The sequence below is a fragment of the Thunnus maccoyii genome, chromosome 15, assembly GCF_910596095.1.
Source record: "Thunnus maccoyii chromosome 15, fThuMac1.1, whole genome shotgun sequence".
In the NCBI taxonomy this organism is placed as follows: domain Eukaryota; kingdom Metazoa; phylum Chordata; class Actinopteri; order Scombriformes; family Scombridae; genus Thunnus; species Thunnus maccoyii.
Window position 1 is genome coordinate 11,181,950 of NC_056547.1, and position 20,035 is coordinate 11,201,984.

The 20,035-nt window shown below is 37.4% G+C and overlaps 3 protein-coding genes across 3 annotated transcripts; 2 read left to right on the forward strand and 1 right to left on the reverse strand.

The window, feature by feature from the left end:
- The first annotated feature begins 5,342 nt into the window (after positions 1-5,342).
- abrab (actin binding Rho activating protein b) lies at positions 5,343-9,455 on the forward strand. Its single transcript, XM_042436110.1, has 2 exons — positions 5,343-6,417; positions 7,953-9,455. The coding sequence occupies exons 1-2, from the start codon at positions 5,621-5,623 to the stop codon at positions 8,434-8,436; spliced, it is 1,281 nt and encodes a 426-aa protein (XP_042292044.1). The 5' UTR covers positions 5,343-5,620; the 3' UTR covers positions 8,437-9,455.
- Positions 9,456-11,411: 1,956 nt separating this feature from the next.
- LOC121913500 (zymogen granule membrane protein 16-like) lies at positions 11,412-12,318 on the reverse strand. Its single transcript, XM_042436156.1, has 3 exons — positions 12,251-12,318; positions 11,947-12,073; positions 11,412-11,736 (listed from the first exon to the last, which is right to left on the reverse strand). The coding sequence occupies exons 1-3, from the start codon at positions 12,300-12,302 to the stop codon at positions 11,412-11,414; spliced, it is 504 nt and encodes a 167-aa protein (XP_042292090.1). The 5' UTR covers positions 12,303-12,318.
- A 5,082-nt stretch (positions 12,319-17,400) lies between these two features.
- On the forward strand, positions 17,401-18,090 carry LOC121913801 (zymogen granule membrane protein 16-like). The gene is made up of 2 exons (XM_042436617.1): positions 17,401-17,555; positions 17,766-18,090. Exons 1-2 carry the CDS (start codon positions 17,404-17,406, stop codon positions 18,088-18,090), a joined length of 477 nt encoding a protein of 158 aa, XP_042292551.1. The 5' UTR covers positions 17,401-17,403.
- Positions 18,091-20,035: the final 1,945 nt, after the last annotated feature.

Here is a 20,035-nt window from a genome sequence, read left to right on the forward strand (position 1 = left end):
CAATTTACCTAAGTTCCCTACACACCTCACATGCAGAATATCTAGAGACAACAATTTTGAGCTGAGCTGAAGTTGATCAGATGAACTGTAGTGCCTGTTCAAAATGTGCCTGAGGCATCTTGGCACTATGTCTTGAACATACATACAAAGGAATAGAGCTTAACTCTCTAAACTTTATCAATTCATTTTTTATGGTAGTTCTTATCACTATAGATGTAATCCCATCTCTTACCACAATGTGGGTTGCAATGGCAGAGTGGCGCTGTCCATATTTCCGCTCATTGAATCATCAATGCAGAAGAAGAAGCAGACGCAATGTTGTTTATGAGGTATTTTTATATATTTCTGAATGTGCCTGACACATCCAGCACTAAGTCTTGAACGTACATGCCAAGTTTCATTCACAGTACACAGTTGAGCAATAGGTCTTAAGTCTCTTAAACTTTTTCAAGGCAGTAACACTACAGATGTAATCCCACCTCTGACCACAATATGGACTGCAATAGCAATATTTCCATTCGTTAACTCCATGGGCAGAAGAAGCAAATCAATGTTGTTTATGAGGTACTTTTATATATTTCTTGAGAACCGCTCATTCAAACAACTTCATACATCGACATTGCACTTCCTTGATTCCCCAGCAATCCACCTGCCAGGTATGAAGTAGATCGGATCAACGGTACTCGAGATATGCAAAGGACAAACATACAGACAGATTCCTTTCTTTATATAGAGAGATTGGCAAATTAGTTAGCCTGCTAAGATGTTAAATTAACATGTTAAACATAATACCTGCTAAATATCAACATGTTAGTACTGTTACTGTGCACATGTTAGCTTTCTGAGGTTAGCATTACCTCAAAGAACTGCTGTGCCTACGTACAGCCTCAAAGAGCCACTAGAGCTGTAGACTCTTATTCTTGTTTGAAGCCATTAGCAGTTATTAGTGACACAAAAGAACATTTCTTACATTAAACAGTGCAGTTTAAATCCTCTACAACTGTAAACATTTGCCACTCCAATATGCTCCTGGTTTATCTTTTATCGTGTTCCTTCCATTTCTGCTTCCATCCTCTTCATCATGTAAGACATTGTCCTGAAACCTGCCATATAAATCCAAACCAGGGACCTTCAACTCTTACCCAGCCTCTAATGAGTTCGTCTGGCTCCAGCAGCACTCTTTGTCATCCTGTCGGTCCCTTTGCAGGGGACGACATATCCTCTCAGCTTCCTGGCTTGCCCTCACTGACCCGAGTATTGAGGTAGCTTTAATTTACTATCTTTCCCATCTTTATTTATCAGAGTGACATGGCACAGCCAAACAATAACATACAGCCTCTTCGGAAGGAAGTATTAGTGAATTACATAGTGGTTTACTTTTCCTGGGCCAGGACAGATTTTTGCGGCTGGCTTCCTTGTTGAGGTCAGCATTGTGGAAAGGAAAGAACAACATGCAGTTGCATCAAAACTGTGGTTGAATATAGTTATTTCAGATTATTTGTCAACAGCAATTTGTTATAGTTTATTGAGCTGTGAATGGAGAGGAGAGATTAAATCCATCAAACTTTACAAACAGGAAGTCCTCTGAAACCTGGTAACAGCTGTTTCATTCATGAATTTTACTGTTTCATGAATTGTGTTCATGAAAATAAACACTGTCTAAACTTTAAGCTACTGTTACATGATCAAGATGATAGTTGTGAACATCTCTTACTGAACATGCTGTGGTCTGATCATTGCAACAATATAAATCCAATTATGTGCAAGCTGATCACCCCAAGTACAACACAAATCAGTATCACATACAGGGTCACGGAGAGACAGCAGAGGAGATCCTCACAGATGCATTCCTATGCAATTAATGCATAATAACACGGCCTGCCAAGTAAAACAATCTCGAAACAAGCTGTGGAAGGTAAACAAAGCTTCAGTAACAGTACAGATGTTGATAAGCAGCAGGAAAAACAGGTGCATTCTCTCCAGATCTGGATCTCCTCAGCTTTCAGTGGGGTTGACCACCCAGTTCATTTGGCTCAAATCATCAGAGTAGCTTTTAATTTAGGAAATAAACTGCCTTCCCACCTGCAACATATATGTCTTTTTAGAGGCTTGTACACAATTAAAACCACCTGAGGACACTATTCCATTTCTGCTTTGCTAAGTCTGATAGAAACCAGCAACAGTTAATAGCATTTTAATGGATATTTATCTTGACTTTTGAGAAGTGTTTGATATTTTCACTAATTCACTGTTGTTGCAGTGAATTAGTGTCATTTTTAAAGTGTCATTTTAAAGGCAGCCAAATAAATCAAATATGATTATGACTACGATAAGCAGTGTGAGATAGTGGCATAAAATTAATTCCTATTATATTGTTATAATATACTATGGTACATAGTGTAAATCACTTTACTCTAATTCAAATAGTATGACTGGTTGCTAATTCATTGGTAGAAAAGTTTACACATTTACACTGGTGTCATGGATACAACCATTCATATACAACGTGAAGGGCTGTGGAGAACATACTGCTCTAACACTGAAATCATAGCGACCTCTACTGGTAGACCCCCACCCTCACATTCACCCTAAATTGTTCAAACTCACTCTAAAATTACTTTTTTTGCCCTTAATTAGCTCAGTTATCTGTTAAGCTATTTGAATTAATGAAAAAACCTTATTCTTCTGAGTTTCTCAAAACTCTATGGCTGTAACTTTATTGTGGGAAGGAAGAATGAATCATCCTCATTTTGCTATAATCTGAAGGAAAGATGATACAGACTTAGTGTTTCCACTGAAATCAAAATTGTTTCAGGTCCCAGCAGATATGCTGTCATTTGGGTAGCCTCTGAGGTAATATCCAGTCATGCATGAAGAAGGCAAATTTAGAAAAACTGGTTCTCAAGGAAAGAAACAGGGTTTGAGGGTTGTCTTGGATGTGACAGATGGACCATGAGTCCCTAATGTGACTATTATTATCATAATATGCAACACTCTAAAAGAGGAGGTATTGATTGTTGGATAAAAAAGAACAAGCCAGAGCTTCTCAACAAGTGCTCTTTTTTTTCTTGGTTTTCATCTTCCCTCACTGACACTGCTGCATTTAACAGGTTAACAGGTTAAATGCTGATGTTGTGCAGCCAAAGTTTGTTCAAACTGACAGAGCTGTAGTTTTAGCTTAGTACTGAATTCATAGGGGCTCTCAAAGAAAATTAGCTTAAAATGAGAGTATATCTAGAATAGTTCTATCTCATGGAGTCATGCATCTATAAAAACTAAAGAGTTGTGGGTTTGAATATGTAACTCAGTGTAAACATTATAAAGCTTCAATGATGAGCTGGAACAAGCTTTGAGAGAATATATAGGCTATTTGTTATTGTCAGATAGTGTGTAAAAAAACATGATTTTTATATGAGACTGTGCATTTTTTACAGAAATTTTACAATCTTCAATCTTCAATACTGTTACAAACGTAAAGTTAAATTCATAACCAGTAAAACTCACCCTCTCTCAGCTCAATACAATCGGGTTGTGTTGCAGCTACAGCCTTATCTTGTTTGGTATGACTGGTAGCTTAGTGGCTAATGTTAGCAAAATTTGTAAAGATATTGTTGCGTAGTTGACACTGCTGTTATACTACGGTTTACTGTATTACTTAGGCTACTACTATCCCATAATCTACACTGTAAGGTGTTAAGGAGTTAAGCCCTGTTGCACAAATAAAAAGTTAAATAAGTTGGTGGCTTCTTGTTTAAAAACAAGGACGTTCTATGGTGTGGTTGGAGGATTGGAAAGATGTTTTTGTCATAATATGTTAGCTGGAGACTCTTATGTATACATGTTTTTTATTGTAACTAAAAGTAGCAAAAGGAAGCTGATGGGATTTTATTTAATGTCAGTGGCTGTTTACTCTTTGTGTGTTTTAAAAATGAGGAAACTCTATCATACCTTTGACAACATCTACTGTATATTAGAAAGAGTGTCTTTTAAATAAAATACTTTGTTAAAAAAACGAACAAACAAAAAAAACATTGGACCTTTGTTCTATTTTTAATAGATTTTTGCAAGGTCCATTAACAGGGCCATTGCAGAAGCAGCCTCGCCCATTTATTTTAAATTTCATCCCCAACCTGAAAGCGTAATGAGCCTGTTTGTCCTTGTGGAGGAGCACTACTCTTCCACTCAGACCTGAATATGGAGCTGTATATCATGCTGAAATGGTTTGGGGAGACATCCTGTGCTTGATGCTCGATGAGTCACTTCCACTCTCCGTGACAGACTGCCAACAGCTGCAACTTCATGTCTGTGTGCATGTGCATGTGCCAAGTTCTATCCATAAACAAACCCCCTCTGCAAACATGGTTATGAAAAGTCAACATACATGAAATTGCACTCTGTATCTTCGCATAAAACACAGCTCTTAAACCACCACTAAACACCCCTGTCAAATCTCAGTTTTGCAAAGCATGAACTGTTGAGATTTGCAATGTTAAGGCCAGAATGCAGTGATCTCTCTACCAGCTGCATTGCAAGACTAAACCCCGTCATGCGTCAGCTTGAGATCCTTGTCTTCTCCAGGTATCACATTCTTTCCTGGTCAGAAGTTCCCTGTTTCTTTTTCTCACCTCGGATTAGGTGTCTCCTCATATCTGTGACATGCTCTGTTTCCGTCTTGGCTGTGTCTCCCTTAAGCTTTATAAAGTTTTATACAGCCTCACACTGGTGGTCATTTATTTTCTGGCCTTGGTTCCCTGGCAACGCTTGATCTTAAATTTATATCCCAAACAGTATATTATGAGAAAGGTTTTCTTTTTTTTTTATTGAAAATGATATTTGTGAAATGATTTCAACATTTAAAGCCTGGGGAAAATGTTTGGAAGAGTTGCATCTACACTTGGATGCTACTCCAGGTGTCAGATGAATGATACTGGGGGTCTCTTTTTGTTTTCTCTGCACCTCTTTATGTCTTTCCTAAAAGGTTGTAGGTGCACAGAAATGTTACCCAAGTGTTACATATTGTACTGTATGTGGACACAATAACATCTGTTTATTTCCCAGTGTATCTGGTCATCTAAGTTTCTGGGAGTGTTTCTATAGGTTTGTAGGGACACAGATGAAGTGAGTAGCTTTCTATAAACTGCCCTTGATTAAGAGTGTGATATGTTCTTTGCTTCAAGAAATATTTGTTTAGACTAGTACGTTAGTAACAGACATTGTAGGGACATATTAATCTGTAGATGTATGTTTGGTAGTTTTTGCTTGTGTATTTGCCTTCATGGCTCATTACGATTGGTATTCTCTGGTCTACTGCCACGTTAACCTCTAGTTACAAGCTCCACAATTTGTGATGAAACATGAGTCCGTAGGGGTGACCCGTGTCAGGGAAAGACGATCAGGACGGTAGCCTTGGATGACTTGAATACTTTCCATCGGTGTTGGGGTTTGCTCTCTCTATTTCAGAGCTGTATAGTAGCTGGGAGTGTGAGGTTAGAAAGCAACACAGGGAGGAAAGTTACAGAAAACAGACTGAGCAGAGAGGAGATTAATTTGTTCTTGCTAATCTGACAGCTCACTTAGGAGGATTATTTGTGCTTAAATTGACACATTAACACACGTAATTATGTCAGACAAACAGACTGGTCAAGCCTCCCAAAGGAAGCCATCCACCAACAAGAACATCAAGAAGCTCCGAACCATTAGCATGGTGTGCAGCCTGACGAGGAGCTGGCAGCAGTGGGTGACAGAGAACGAGAACAAGCAGGCGACTGAACCCAGCGGCTGGGCTCCCTCTTGGATGAGAGAACCAGCAGAGGAACCTAAAAAGACATGGGTCCCCAAGAAGCCTCATCCCACTCAAAACCAGCCAATAGAAGTCTCTCAGCATCATGTAGTTGACGAGGCTCAAAAGATATCAACTCCCCATGAGGAGACCCAAGATGCAGCCAAGACTGAGGAGGTTAAGGCCTCAGCTGAAACACCAGCTGTGTCTCCTATCAAGACAAAGCAGGTGGTGAAGACCGTGACCAGTGGGGCCCAGGAGAAAAGTGCTGGCATCGGGCTACTCACTGAGAAGATCAAGAAAGAGGCTCTGCCGTCAGATGAGGAGATTGACAAGCTGCTGAAGAAGAGAAGCTCACCGACACGCCGCAGAAAGTGCTCCAATATGGTGTCATCACTGACCAAAAGCTGGAAGCAGGTAGAGAATGAACAGAAGTTTGGAAAAGAAGGAGGAGAACCAGTAGAGGGACACCCATGTGGGGTTGATAGAGAGGACAGTGGACACTCTGAAGTAGAGGAGAAACTAAACATAGAGGATGCTCAAGAATTCACGACAATCTCTATGAAAGAGGCAGAAGAAAAAGACTCTGAAGAAGACTCTGAATCAGAAGTGCAGATCAAAAGATCCACAGTCCCAACGTGAGTAGGATGAGTGTGCTTGATTTTGTGTTTGTAGTAAAGAAAGCAAGTTGTTTCTGAACAAACTTGTAAAAGGCTAACAAGTTACAACAAAACATAGTGACGTAACAATTTTCTTCCATCAGACAAATTCTTAAAGGCCAGATGAAATAGTATCATTACCTCATTAAAGATCCCCTCCAGACACATTTTAAGGCACATAAAAATACTCTGCTTTGACGTAGTTTGTGTCTGATATGGTTTTTCCACAAAAGAAAGTTCAATTACTTCCTTAAATATCCTTAAAATGACATTTCATCTGTGTCCCTCAATTAAAAAGAATTTAACTGTTAAAGAGATCTTCTGTCCTACTTCACTGTAAAGTCCATTCTCTGTGCTGGAGGCTTCGTGTTTCCATATCACACTTGTACAAGTTGCATACTGATAGGCAATTAGCTTCAAACTATTTATAATGTCACAAATTATGCTTGTAAGTACACACCCTGAACTTTGATTTACGGTAAGCACAGACAAACTTTCCCCATTTAGCAGATGAATGTGCAAAGAGTCCTCTAGTGTCAGACTGCACATATATCATTCTGCACAATGAAGCTCAAATATCCATCTGAATGAACAAGAAGAATAACACATTTTTAAGTCTAGGGGAACTTTTCATGTAATATTTTCTTTTGAAGTAGGATGTTGAAGTGAGAAATTTTAGTGATCTAAGTAAAACCAATGTTAGTCATGGCCGTAATGGCAGCTTCATTTGACAAAACAGGCAGATTGTTGGCATGATCGCGGAAATATTTATCACCAATGAGAATACAAAGTCTTCCAGGATGTAGCAGTTTCCAGAAAGTTCAGTGACTATTTCCTGACAACTTTAAAAACACAATCTGGTAAAGATTTCATGACTTATCTTAAAATATTTCCATTTCAAAACATTTTCACCAGAGTATATTTGAATAAACTGAAGAAGCTGAGAATTGCGGGATTAACGTGTTTTTAGAAAGAATTTGCAGTTGGGCCCCTGTTTTCCATCAAGTTTCCTGTCAAGTATCGTTTGCATGTGTACAGTATAGATTGAAGCTCAATTTTATTTTGCACAAAGACTCAGAAACTCCCATACTGGAATACTAACTGGCCCCAGGTTTTCTGTGTGCCAGTTAGTTCGTGGTAATTTGATGAAACGCAATATTATTTAGGAAAATGCACCATGTGAGCAAGACATAAACTAAAATATTAAAAAGATGTTGGAACTAGATTTTGACACAGAGCTCCTCTACAAGACAGGACCACAGTATTACAGAATAATACAGGACCAGGTTGATATTGTACTTAAATTGTGGATACAGAGGTAACTTGGGGCTTGTGGAGCTCCTGGAGGTCTGGCGTTCCCTTGCAGCTTTGCCTGGGAATCCACATGAGGGGTTCACATTTACACTTGCAGTAACACCAAGTAAAAAAGCAATAACCCTGCTGGTTCAGAACAGATTCTGAGGGTAATATATGTATTTTTATCTCTTTGTAACGTAATCTGACATCCCCCCCAGGTACAAAAAGGAAGCTGAGGATGCCAATAAGATCAACGCCCTCTCCAAGAAATACAGCGCTGTGGGAAATCTCAAGAGCCGCTGGCAGAATTGGGCCTCAGAGCACACCGTCAACCAGAAACTAAACCCCTTCAGTGAATACTTTGATTATGATTACTCCATGTCCCTCCGCCTCCAAAAAGGCGAAGACGGCTACGGACGCCCCAAGGAGGGCACTAAAACAGCGGAGAGAGCTAAACGCGCCGAGCGACACATCCACCGGGAGATTGACGACATGTGTTACGTGCTCAGGACTATGGCTGATCCAGACCCAGACGGAAAGACCAGAGTCACGTTCGGAGAGCTGTTTGACAGATATGTCCGGATCTCCGATAAGGTGGTGGGGATACTGCTGAGAGCAAGGAAACATGGGAAGGTTGCGTTTGAGGGAGAGATGTTGTGGCAAGGCCAGGATGATGGAGTAATCATCACTCTGCTGGTGTGATAGTGACACCTGGGTCAAAGCTGTTAAAATCCTCTTACAGCTACTTGGCTGGCACAGTGGAACTTGTGACATAATCCTAGTCATTACCAAGCAGGGCTAAGAGGAGGATTTAAAATACTATTTGACCTGGGTTTGTTCAGTGGACACACACAGAACAATATCAAAGGAATATGGAGACTATGAAGCTTGGTGGATGAATCGATGTGGATTATCCAAAGAAAATCCTTGCTGCTATTTTTATACATACTTGAAGAGTCTTTCTGCTAGTGTTGTTGGTGTGTGAGTTGTAGCTGTCAGGCACATGTTTTGTGAAATCTGCAAACTTTGAAGTTTTAATTCACAAACTCTGTTCTAGCTTTCGGCTACTTACGTTTACATTCAGAGTAGCTTGCATAAATTTTTATGTGGGTCTCTTTTTTAGCACTTTCTTTATGGCTTATGTTAATGATATACTTTAGTATGTGTTAATGTACCAAATACAGTATAGTGTAACACAGTCATTTTAACACAGATTGAGTTTCATTGCCCGAATACATGCAGCTCAGCATTCATTTCACTGTACCAGGCATAATGCAGAGGAACAGAGCAGACCACAGCATTTTTAGACGTCCTGGCCTGTAAGACTGAGGCTGTTTTAACGAATGCAAAGGGTGACTATGACTGTCTGGGGGAAAAAGAAAACTTTCCTTTCAAGTTATTGAGTTTCAGCTGAAGTAATTGAGCTTTATAGAATCAGCTGGTGTTAGCAGTTATTTTTAGTGTCAAACAAACTGCAGACAATTGCTATTTGTTTTCCTTCTTAAATTGGTCACTAATGCCATATTTAGGCATACTATACATTTTAAGTATTTGCTAACACACTCATTCACTTGAGACAAGACACTGGAGTTATGGATTATCCTTTAAAGCTCTATGTGATGACCTTTTCCCAATAAAATATTAACCTTTGCTTTGAACTTTTTTTTGTAGTTTACTCAACAGCGTGAAACGATTGTGTTGCTCAGGAAGTGCTTGTTTTAATGGAGAGAAAATACTAAAAGGAAGTCAGTCACTATTTTCTGAGTGGTGAAGGTAGAATCCCAGCTTTATGAGTGTGGGAGTTGTACAACAATGAAATCTGAGGATGAATATCAAACCTGTTTTATCTGGTGTGACATTGATACAGCTGTCATCAAAAGCCTTCACTACTAAGTATTCACTATCCATGTCACTTTTATCAGCTTCCAGATCCGACACGCCAGCACCTGGTCTTTTGTTGCTGGCTACCAATACAGTGAAGCCAAGGAGATTGATTTATTTGAAAGTGAGGGCATCATCCAGATTTATGGGAAGCATTCCTATGCTCTGAAGTCAGTGGTGTTCACCACCAATATGGGCTGTTCCCTTTATGCAGGCCAACCTTATGGCCACTCCCTCAACATGTATGCCAGCAAGAGGCAGGCCACGCTGTGCTTATTCAGCGGTCAGATCAATGGAGCCATCACCTCTATCACAGCTCCCAGCTTACTGGGCCGTGATGCAACCAGCCTCAAACAGCACAGACAGACATATATAAAGCTGCTACTATTTTTCAATAATACATCAAAGACATAATCTGTAGATCAGATTCTAAACAAAAAAACTTTTATGATATGTAATTTGAATTTTGGCCCTAAAGATTGTTCTGCTATTGAAGCTTGTAATGTCTTTGGGTGCTTTCTTTTATCTGGCTGTTACTTTGCAACTTGTCATTGTGTCACTTGTGCTTTTGTGGTCATTGTGATTTATTAATATTTGTAAGATCATCTATATATGTTGTATTTTTACAGTTTTTTGGGGGGGGAACTCCATTTAAGGATAAGTGGAAAGCTATGGAGCTGAAAAGTACAACACATTTACATTTGGCAGGTTTTCAACATTGACTTATGATTCCGTACACTATTTCTCTCCATTTCTTAACCATAATTATAATTGTTGCACTACAAGGGAAGCTTTTTGTATCAAAATATAAAGTCAGATGCAATGTTTTATGGTTGCACAGGTATCCTACATCTAGAAAACGCTTCATTAAGGGGGCATGCCACCGATTTTATACATGAAAGTCAGTTTTCTCATCATGAGAAGCACCACTCAGCCTCTCAAAGCAGTCTTCTGAAGCGTAGGAGCTCTCAAAAAACTGAAAAATAACCAACTCATCTGGGTTATCTCAGTTTGGGTTTAGAGACTACAAATTTACAACAGAAAGTCTACATTACCTCATATTCCTCTCCCAAGTAACAGTTGCTATGGAAAAAGCACATGTAGCCTTAAAATTGATCATAATTCAGCATTTTTAGCGCATAAAAAATAACTGGATCCCAGAGGAAAACCGAATGCCTGGATATGTTATGACCTCAGATCAGCCCAGCAGCAAATCCATAAACTACTGCCCAAATATTGCATTGTCAGATGCATATTTATTATTATGATCATGACATATGATTCAGAATAAAATTATTGTGAGGATTGATTTTTTTCTGGGAAGCGGTGACTATGTTGGCTGTCTTAATGGCAAAAACATAATAAGAAAAGCTCAAAAGCTCAACGTTTGATTTTATTTAAAGCAGTGCAGACAATTCCAGTAATGCCTATGAGAGACACAGTAGTAAACACAATGATTAGGTGAACAGTTTTAATGTGCAAAATAATATGCATGTCTTTCAGTCAAAGGCAAGAGCATGATGTGTGCAAATGCATAAGTACAGAAAAAAGTCATTCCTGTTGAATTTAAAGTTATACAGAGAGAGACATTGACCTGAGATTTATGCTTCACTCATGGTACATGATTACATGAAAGTCATTCTTTTGAATTACACAATTACTAAGACAAGATATGCATGACAGCCAAACTTTTAATATAGTATAAATAATTAATAAAGTATAAATGAATTAAAGTGTGATTGTCATTAAATTGGTTTGGCTGAATATCTAAAAAATAATAGCAACTGCTCTCCTCCTCAGTGCTCGGTGGTGCTCTTTTCAGCCGGATTGACAACGGCCCAGTGGGCTCCAATGGAGGTGATGGCTCTGTGAACTCTGCCGCTGATGAAACGCAGCTCGGCCTCGCTGTGGGCAGGATACATGTTGAAAGAATGGCCAGTGGGTTGGCCCACAACCATCATGCGACCTCTGTTAGTGGTGAACACTACCCACTGCACATAGTGAGCATATTTTCCAGAAATCTGGATGATGGTTTCACCCTCATATAACTCCATCTCTTGGGGGGTGCCAGATCGGGAGCCAACAACAGGGGACCAGATGAAGCCATAGCGGAACTGGAAGCTGATGAAAAGGAAATTGACAAATATATGACAAGGAAGAAGTCATATATTGCTCTAGTTCAACTCATATAACAACAAAATATTGTACCATTTAGTATATGTTTTGCCGCAGAGCAAATACTACATAAAACAAAGTCATTATGTGATTAGCATTATCCAGATCGGTCCATTTTGTGTATGACAAAACAAGATTCAAATATTTGATATTCACCCATAGATGTAGTTGTTGTAGGCCTCCCAGACTCGGACAGCTGTGATCCGTCCCTCTCCAGTGAGACTGTATGCGCTGCCACTTCCTGACCCCACCGCTGGGGAGAAGGAGTAGTACTGAGGTGGGTCTGCAAAGATAAGAGATACAAACATGAAACAAAAAGTCTAATGAGTATCTGTTTTCTTAGCTGAGCACTGTGTGCCTATTAATGAGTGACAATAAATTGCAAACATACTGTATCTGAGCATCTTCAAAAGAGAATATGCTTATTTTTTTAATTAATTACTTTTAAATTTCCACTTACTGTCAGCCAAGACAGAGGCTGTGAGCACAACGAAGAGGGCAATGTAATGCATTCTGTGAAACAAATTGATAAAGAGGCAGAATTATTTACTCAAGATTTTTTTTCTAGGACACAGTGGATCTTAATAAAAGAAACCAGATGAATTCTTACCTGTCCAATTGATTTCTTGCACAATGATCAAGAGATATCTACAGAAGAAGAAACAGAAAAGTTAAAATATTAATGGGTCTGATTGCTGAAAAATTCAGTATTTGTGACCAAATTAAACAATAGCAAACAAATAAGCATAAAAATAAGCACATACTCACCAATCTGGAGTCAAAATGTGCAATAATGTTAAGTTTTCAACATCAGAGTGAGCAGCTTCACCTCTTTTCAAGCTTCTGGTTTGACCTGTTCAGTTGTTAGTGGTTTTATATCATCTTGATGCACCACCTCCTGAGGACGATTCAATGTCTTTCCTACCTCCTGGTTGAAACAGGTTCAAGGAAACAAACGGTCAATGAGCAAAGGGGTAATTTCCAGTCAATGTTCATCATTTTATCTGAAAAAATTGTGATATGATCGGTCAATTGTGGTGAAGTGATGCAAATAAGCGAAGGAATGCAAACCTGCTCTGCGCTTACAGTAACAACTGAATACATGCCTGGCAAGAATACATCACGCTGAAAGATGTATGCAATTTACTGACTTTACTTTTAACCATCAGATATCTGCTACATAATTATGATTATAAAAAAACATAAATGGTATTTCATTACAAATATTCTAAGTAATGTGCAAAATAATTATTGTATGGTTTATTTTAAAATGACAGTTACCAAAACTGTGGTAAAAAAATAAAACAAAGCTACAATAACATTTTTAAATACATGAATGCATAATCTGCAAATAAAAGGAAGAAAATGATCCTAATTTGTCATCCAGACATTAAAAAATACATAATTTTCAAGAACTAAAGGATGTAAAAAAGTCTGATAAATGTGTTCTCGCCACTTTCCACATCACATTAGCTATGCATTTATGTGTATGGAAAGAGCATTTGTAACCATACTGGCTTCAAATATGAAGCTATCAACAAAAACTTGAGCTTAATTGACAAACCTCAAGAATAACAAAACTGTCCCGCAACTGGTATCAGATTCCTAACACACTGGATTTACCATAAATAAAAAAGAAATCAATCTTATAAATGGCATGTTATTACATAATTTTGGGAGAAATTGGAAGGCTTAACTTCATCTCATAGTCAAAGATTCAAGCAAATATAGGAGGAAAAATTCAGCTTTAGTTATTTATGCATCATCTAAAATGACAGCTGTCAGTTATTCCTCTACATGTACCTCTTGTACAGACAGATAATTAATCAAGAAGCTGAGATAGGCATTTAATTTTGCTTTATTTGGTGATATTTTTCATTTTATCACTCACACTTGAAATTTTAATTATATTCAACAGTTAACTGCAATTTACTGGTCTGATAATGTCATATAATGATGAAATACAAATAACAGAATGTTAAAAAGCAAAATAACAGGACAATTTCAAAACAGAAGTCAGAGGAAATATAGAATTTTAAATGCAAATTCATCTCTCTCACGCTCATGCATGTATCAGTGCTTCGGAAAACAAAATGAACATTTTCACAAGGGACAACGATTTCAGAAAAGTGCACAATTATTGATGATCAGCAGCTCATCTCATTATCTTTTGCTCAAATCTTCAGAGGGTTAACCCAAGCAAATTATTGTTTACCTCATGCTACTTTCATGTTGGTCATATTTGCTGAGTTCATGAATATTTTATTGCTGTTCAAATTTTGAGATTCTTTGTGACATTAAATTACTTCAGGTAAGTAATGCAGGAAACTGATGAATAAGTTGTTTCATGAATTACATGTTAAATAAGTTTCACTTTAGCCGACACCGAGCTTTCTTTATCCTCGAAAATGCAGCCCTGATGGGAAATCAACGCTGCTGATGTGCTAACTTCCTTCTTCAAGATATTCCAAATATGCAGACTTTGCCTTTTCAATTAGGTCAGTCAGTGTTCTGTCAAAGGGAGAGTCATTCTGTATCCGCACAGATGTCCCATTCCTGAGACAAAGGAGACAAGAAACCTTCACGCAACATGAAGAAAATGCATCACCAATTATTGTGCGACCGAGTCATGTCCTCTGTATTCTTGCAGGAATTGACAAGTCTTTTTTATTTTTATCACAACATGACGTGTGTGACTTGTAACATCACTTCATGTGAATTTCTAGATGATCTGCATATACCACATCTCTATGTACTTCACTTATGAGTGATTTTTCTTACTCTTTTTTTACTCTTTACTCTTCCCTGATGGGGAAATTCATCAACTTATTTTTAACCAGCTTTGTGCGACAATCAGTTCATTATAACCGTATTTCCTTAAAGGCAAAAAAGGATAATGGAAGAAAAAAATGTTTTAGGTCTTGTTAAATTAAAGTGACAGCTCTTGCAAAAAGAGCTTGATCACAATGCAAATCCCCATAATTTCTACAGCATATTGGATATCTTTTTGACAACATGATAACACATATGTGTGTAGATGCTGGATCATCTCTTACTTAAAGGTTTAGATTGACTTCATATATAAAAAGGGCTAGAAAAAGTCATTAAGTGACAGTTGCAGAGATCTTTCAACTCAAACTGCAATGTGAAACTTTCATAATTTGACCAGCTTTGTGTTTTCTTTTGTTGACTACAACAAGAAAACAGAAAGCAAAAAGAAATAAAAGGAACTACAAACCTTTTGTTTCTTCCTTTGAAGAATGAAGAAGGAAGTATCAGCAGTGTTGACTTCCCATCATCTTCTGTTTTGAATTGTTACTGTTGTTATTTGTATTGTGTCGTTATATGACATGATGAGGCCAGTAAACTGCAAGTAACTGTCTGATATAATTAACATTTTCAGTATGACTTACAACATGAAAAATACCACTAAATAAAGCTAAATTAAATGCCTATCTCAGCTTCTTGATTAATTATGTATATGTAACAGAGGAATGTGTAGAGGAATAACTGACAGTAGACATTTAAGATGATGCGTTAATAGCTAAAGCTGGATTTTTACTCTCATTTTTGCTTGAATCTGTGGCTATGAGCTGAAATTGTGTCTTTCCCTTTCTCCCCAAGTTATGTATTAACATGCTATTTGTAAGGTTGATTTCTTTTTTGGTTATGCTAAACCCAGTGTGGTAGGAATCTGGTACCAGTTGTGGGACAGTTTTGTTATTCTTGAGGTTTGTCAATTAAATTTGAGTAAATTACTTTAGATAAGTAATGCAGGAAACTGATGAATAAGTTTTGCTTTAGCCAAGCCTACTTTATTCTCTAACATGCAGCCCTGATGGGAAGACAACACTGCTGATAATTCTTTTCTTGTCATAGTCAACAGTAGAAAACACCAAACTGGTCAAATTATGAAAGTTTCACATTGCAGAACTGAAATATCTCTGCAACTGTCGCTTAACTTTTTCTAGCCCTTTTTTTATATATGAAGTCAATCTAAACTTTAAAGTAAAAGATGATCCAGCGTCTACACACATATATGTAATCATGTTGTCAAAAAGATATCCAATATGCTGTAGAAAGTACTAGGATTTGCATTGTGAGCATGATGATTAATTATGTGTCCATAATAGAGGAATGTGTAGAGGAATAACTGACAGTTGTCATTTTAGATAATGCATAAATCGCTAAAGCTGATTTTTTTTCCTCTTATTTTTGCTTGAATCTGTGGCTATGAGCTGCAGTGAAGCCTTCCATTTTCTCCCCAAGTTATGTATTAACATGTCACTTGAAAGTTTGATTTCTTTTTTGTTTATTTTGAACCCAGTGTGTTAGGAATCTGGTACCAGTTGTGGGACAGTTTAAGCTCAAGTTTTTGTTGTCCATACACATAAACGCATAGATAATGTGATGTGGAAAGTGGCCAGAACATATTTATCAGACTTTTTTATGTCCTTTAGTTCTTTAAAATTGTTTTTATTATTATTATTATTATTATTTTATATATTTTTAATGTTTGGATCAACAAATTATTTTCTTCCTCTTATTTGCATATTATACATTAATGTATTGAATAGATTCAAATGATACATTTCTTACACTGTAATTTTCCTTAAGCTTTGTTTTAATTTTTTCAGTTACCACAGTTAACTATCATTTTAAAATAAACCATACAATTTTTATTTTGCACATTTCTTAGAATATCTGTAATGAAAAACCATTTCTGTTTTTTATAATCATAATTATGTTGCAGATATCTGATGATTAAAAATAAACATGTCAACATGTTTCAGTAAATTGCATACGTCTTTCAGCATGACGTATTCTTGTCAGGCATGGCACGTTCAGTTGTTACGGTAAGTGCCTACGACTCTGTTGGCAAAGCAGGTTTGCATTCCTTCTCTCAAGACCTCACCACAATCAACTGATCATGTCACATTTTTTTCAGCTAAAATTATGTACATGACTGGGAATTACCATTTTCCCCCACTTGTTTCCTTGAACCTGTTTCAACCAGGAGATAAACAAATGAACGTCCTCGGGAGGTGGTGCATCATAATGATATAAAAACACACGTTGCATGAGTTGAACTAGAAGCTTGAAAAGAGGTGAAGCTGCACACACTGATGTTGAAGCCTTAACATTATTGCACATTTTGACTCCAGATTGGTGAGTATGTGCTTATTTTTATGCTTATTTGATTGTGATTGTTTAATAGATTATTTGTTGATTGTTTTTCAGATAAATGAAAATAAATTGGTCAATCAAAGTTACACCCGATGGTCACAAATACTGAATTTTTCAGCAATTAGACCAATTAATATTTTAACTTTTCTGTTTCTTCCTCGGTAGATATCTCTTGATTATTGTGCAAGAAATCAATTGGACAGGTAAGAATTCATCTGGTTTCTTTTATTAAGATCCACTGTGTCCTAGAAAAAAAATCTTGAGTAAATAATTCTGCCTCTTTATCAATTTGTTTCACAGAATGCATTACATTGCCCTCTTCGTTGTGCTCACAGCCTCTGTCTTGGCTGACAGTAAGTGGAAATTTAAAAGTAATTAATAAAAAAAAAAGCTAAGAAAACAGATACTCATTAGACTTTTTGTTTCATGTTTGTATCTCTTATCTTTGCAGACGCACCTCAGTACTACTCCTTCTCCCCAGCGGTGGGGTCAGGAAGTGGCAGCGCATACAGTCTCACTGGAGAGGGACGGATCACAGCTGTCCGAGTCTGGGAGGCCTACAACAACTACATCTATGGGTGAATATCAAATATTTGAATCTTGTTTTGTCATACACAAAATGGACCGATCTGGATAATGCTAATCACATAATGACTTTGTTTTATGTAGTATTTGCTCTGTGGCAAAACATATACTAAATGGTACAATATTTTGTTGTTATATGAGTTGAACTAGAGCAATATATGACTTCTTCCTTGTCATATATTTGTCAATTTCCTTTTCATCAGCTTCCAGTTCCGCTACGGCTTCATCTGGTCCCCTGTTGTTGGCTCCCGATCTGGCACCCCCCAAGAGATGGAGTTATATGAGGGTGAAGCCATCATCCAGATCTCTGGAAAATATGCTCACTATGTGCAGTGGGTAGTGTTCACCACTAACAGAGGTCGCATGATGGTTGTGGGCCAACCCACTGGCCATTCCTTCAACATGTATCCTGCCCACAGAGAGGCCGAGCTGCGTTTCATCAGCGGCAGAGTTCACGGAGCCATCACCTCCATTGGAGCCCACTGGGCTGTTGTTCATCCAGCTGCAAACAGCACCACCGAGCACTGAGGAGGACAGCAGAGTAGTTTCTATTATTGCTATTAATTTCCAGAATTTCAGCCTAAATTCTATGACAATCACAGTTTATTTCAGGATTGTAATTTTCTCTTCTGTGGTGCATATCTGTAAGTTTTCACTATTTTAGATTATTTTTCACTATTTTTACATCATGACTGAACTGTCTCCAGCTGAGTTACTGATCATAATTATTGAGCTGTGTTGCTGAAAACATCTTTTTTTTTTATTAAATCTTTGATTATCCTCACTAGAATCTTTTTATGTGTCTGTGTCAAGATTTTAAACAACCAAACTGAACATCAGAGGGCATTTTTAAGTGATTTATACCATATTAAAACTTTGGCTGTCATGGACATCTTGTCTTGGTAATTTTTATGTGCAATTCAAAAGAATAACATGTAGAAGAAAATACTTTCATGTAATCATGTACTATGTGACTACTTCATAAGTGAAGCATAAATCTAGGGTCAACATCTCTCTCGTATAACTTTAAATTCAAGAGAAACTGTTTTTTTCTGTACTTATGCATTTGCACACATCATGCTCTTGCCTTTGTTTGAAAGACATGCATATTTTGCACATTAAAACTGTTCACTTAATCATTGTGTTTACTACTGTGTTTCTCAAAGCCATTACTGGAATTGTCTGCACTGTTTTAAATAAAATCAAATGTTGAGCTTTTGAACTTTTATTATTGTGTTTTTCCCATGAAGACAGCCAACATAGTCACCAATCTTTCCAGAAAAAAAATCAATCCTAACAATATTTGTATTCTGATTAATTTATCACGGTCATAATAATAAAGATGCATGTGGCAGTGCAATATTTGGGCAGTAGTGTATTGATTTGCTACTGGGCTGATCTGAGGACATAACATATCCAGGCATTTGTTTTTCCTCTGGGATACACTTATTTTGTTGCACTAAATAAAATGTTGAATTAGGATCAATTTTAAGGCTACATGTGCTTTTTCTGTAGCAACTATGACTTGAGAGAAGAATATGAGGTAATGTAGACTTTCTGTTGTAAATTTATAGTCTCTAAGCCCAAACTGAGATAACCCTGATGAGTTGGTTATTTTTCAGTTTTTGGAGAGCTTCAAAGCTACAGAGGACATTATACAACTGCTTTCAGAGGCTGAGTAGTGCCTCTCATGATGAGAAAACTGACTTTCATGTGTAAAATCGGTGGCGTGCTCCCTTAATGAAGCGTTTTCTAGATGCAGGACACCTTTGCAACTGTAAAACATTGCATTTGACTTTCCTTGTAGTGCAACAATTATTACTATTATCATAATTATATATTATTTCAGCCTTCAGACTTCAATATTACAGTATAGTTGTCATTTGTGTGTCATGCTTTTCTAAAGTTTTTCTTGGATGAGCCTGCAAACCCTACACCCATATGTCTCACATTGTTGCTTTTGACAAAACTGCAAAATATGGTTTTAAAATGGCCAAAGAATATCATGTGTTACAGAGATGTAGGTTAGTTGTAGTAGTTGTAGTTAGTTGTTTTAAAGACTTCCTCATCTTTAATACAAACTGCACAGTATAATTACACGTTCTTTTCTTTTATAATAGCCACTTATTCACTACATGTCTATTATGTGTTTCTGTTGGAGCGGATTTTACTTTTCATTTCTGTCTTTTGTTTTGTGAATATTTTTCCCGCTAATCTATTTTTAGCATGTTGGAATTTATGAATCATATCATGCATCTCCTCCAAAAATTTATTATGACAGATATGAAGATGAAGCACAACCAAACACAGGGTCACGCACATACAAGACACACATTTACTGTACATACTGTTTACTTTTCAGGAAGACATGTCAGGGAAACCCCTCAGACAGGCTGAACGAGGAAGAAACAAAGAACAAGACCAAGAAACACTTCAGCATGCATAACGACAGCCAAACCTGTGTGAGCGGATA

Excerpts from the sequence above, each read along its gene's own strand:
- LOC121913801 (XM_042436617.1), top strand. The coding sequence starts at position 17,404 with ATGTTTGTATCTCTTATCTTTGCAGACGCACCTCAGTACTACTCCTTC. Across the intron at positions 17,556-17,765 it reads TACAACAACTACATCTATGG|CTTCCAGTTCCGCTACGGCT; the intron begins GTGAATATCAAA and ends CCTTTTCATCAG.
- abrab (XM_042436110.1), top strand. The coding sequence starts at position 5,621 with ATGTCAGACAAACAGACTGGTCAAGCCTCCCAAAGGAAGCCATCCACC. Across the intron at positions 6,418-7,952 it reads AAAAGATCCACAGTCCCAAC|GTACAAAAAGGAAGCTGAGG; the intron begins GTGAGTAGGATG and ends CATCCCCCCCAG.
- LOC121913500 (XM_042436156.1), bottom strand. The coding sequence starts at position 12,302 with ATGCATTACATTGCCCTCTTCGTTGTGCTCACAGCCTCTGTCTTGGCT. Across the intron at positions 12,074-12,250 it reads AGCCTCTGTCTTGGCTGACA|ACCCACCTCAGTACTACTCC; the intron begins GTAAGTGGAAAT and ends TTATCTTTGCAG. Across the intron at positions 11,737-11,946 it reads TACAACAACTACATCTATGG|CTTCCAGTTCCGCTATGGCT; the intron begins GTGAATATCAAA and ends CCTTTTCATCAG.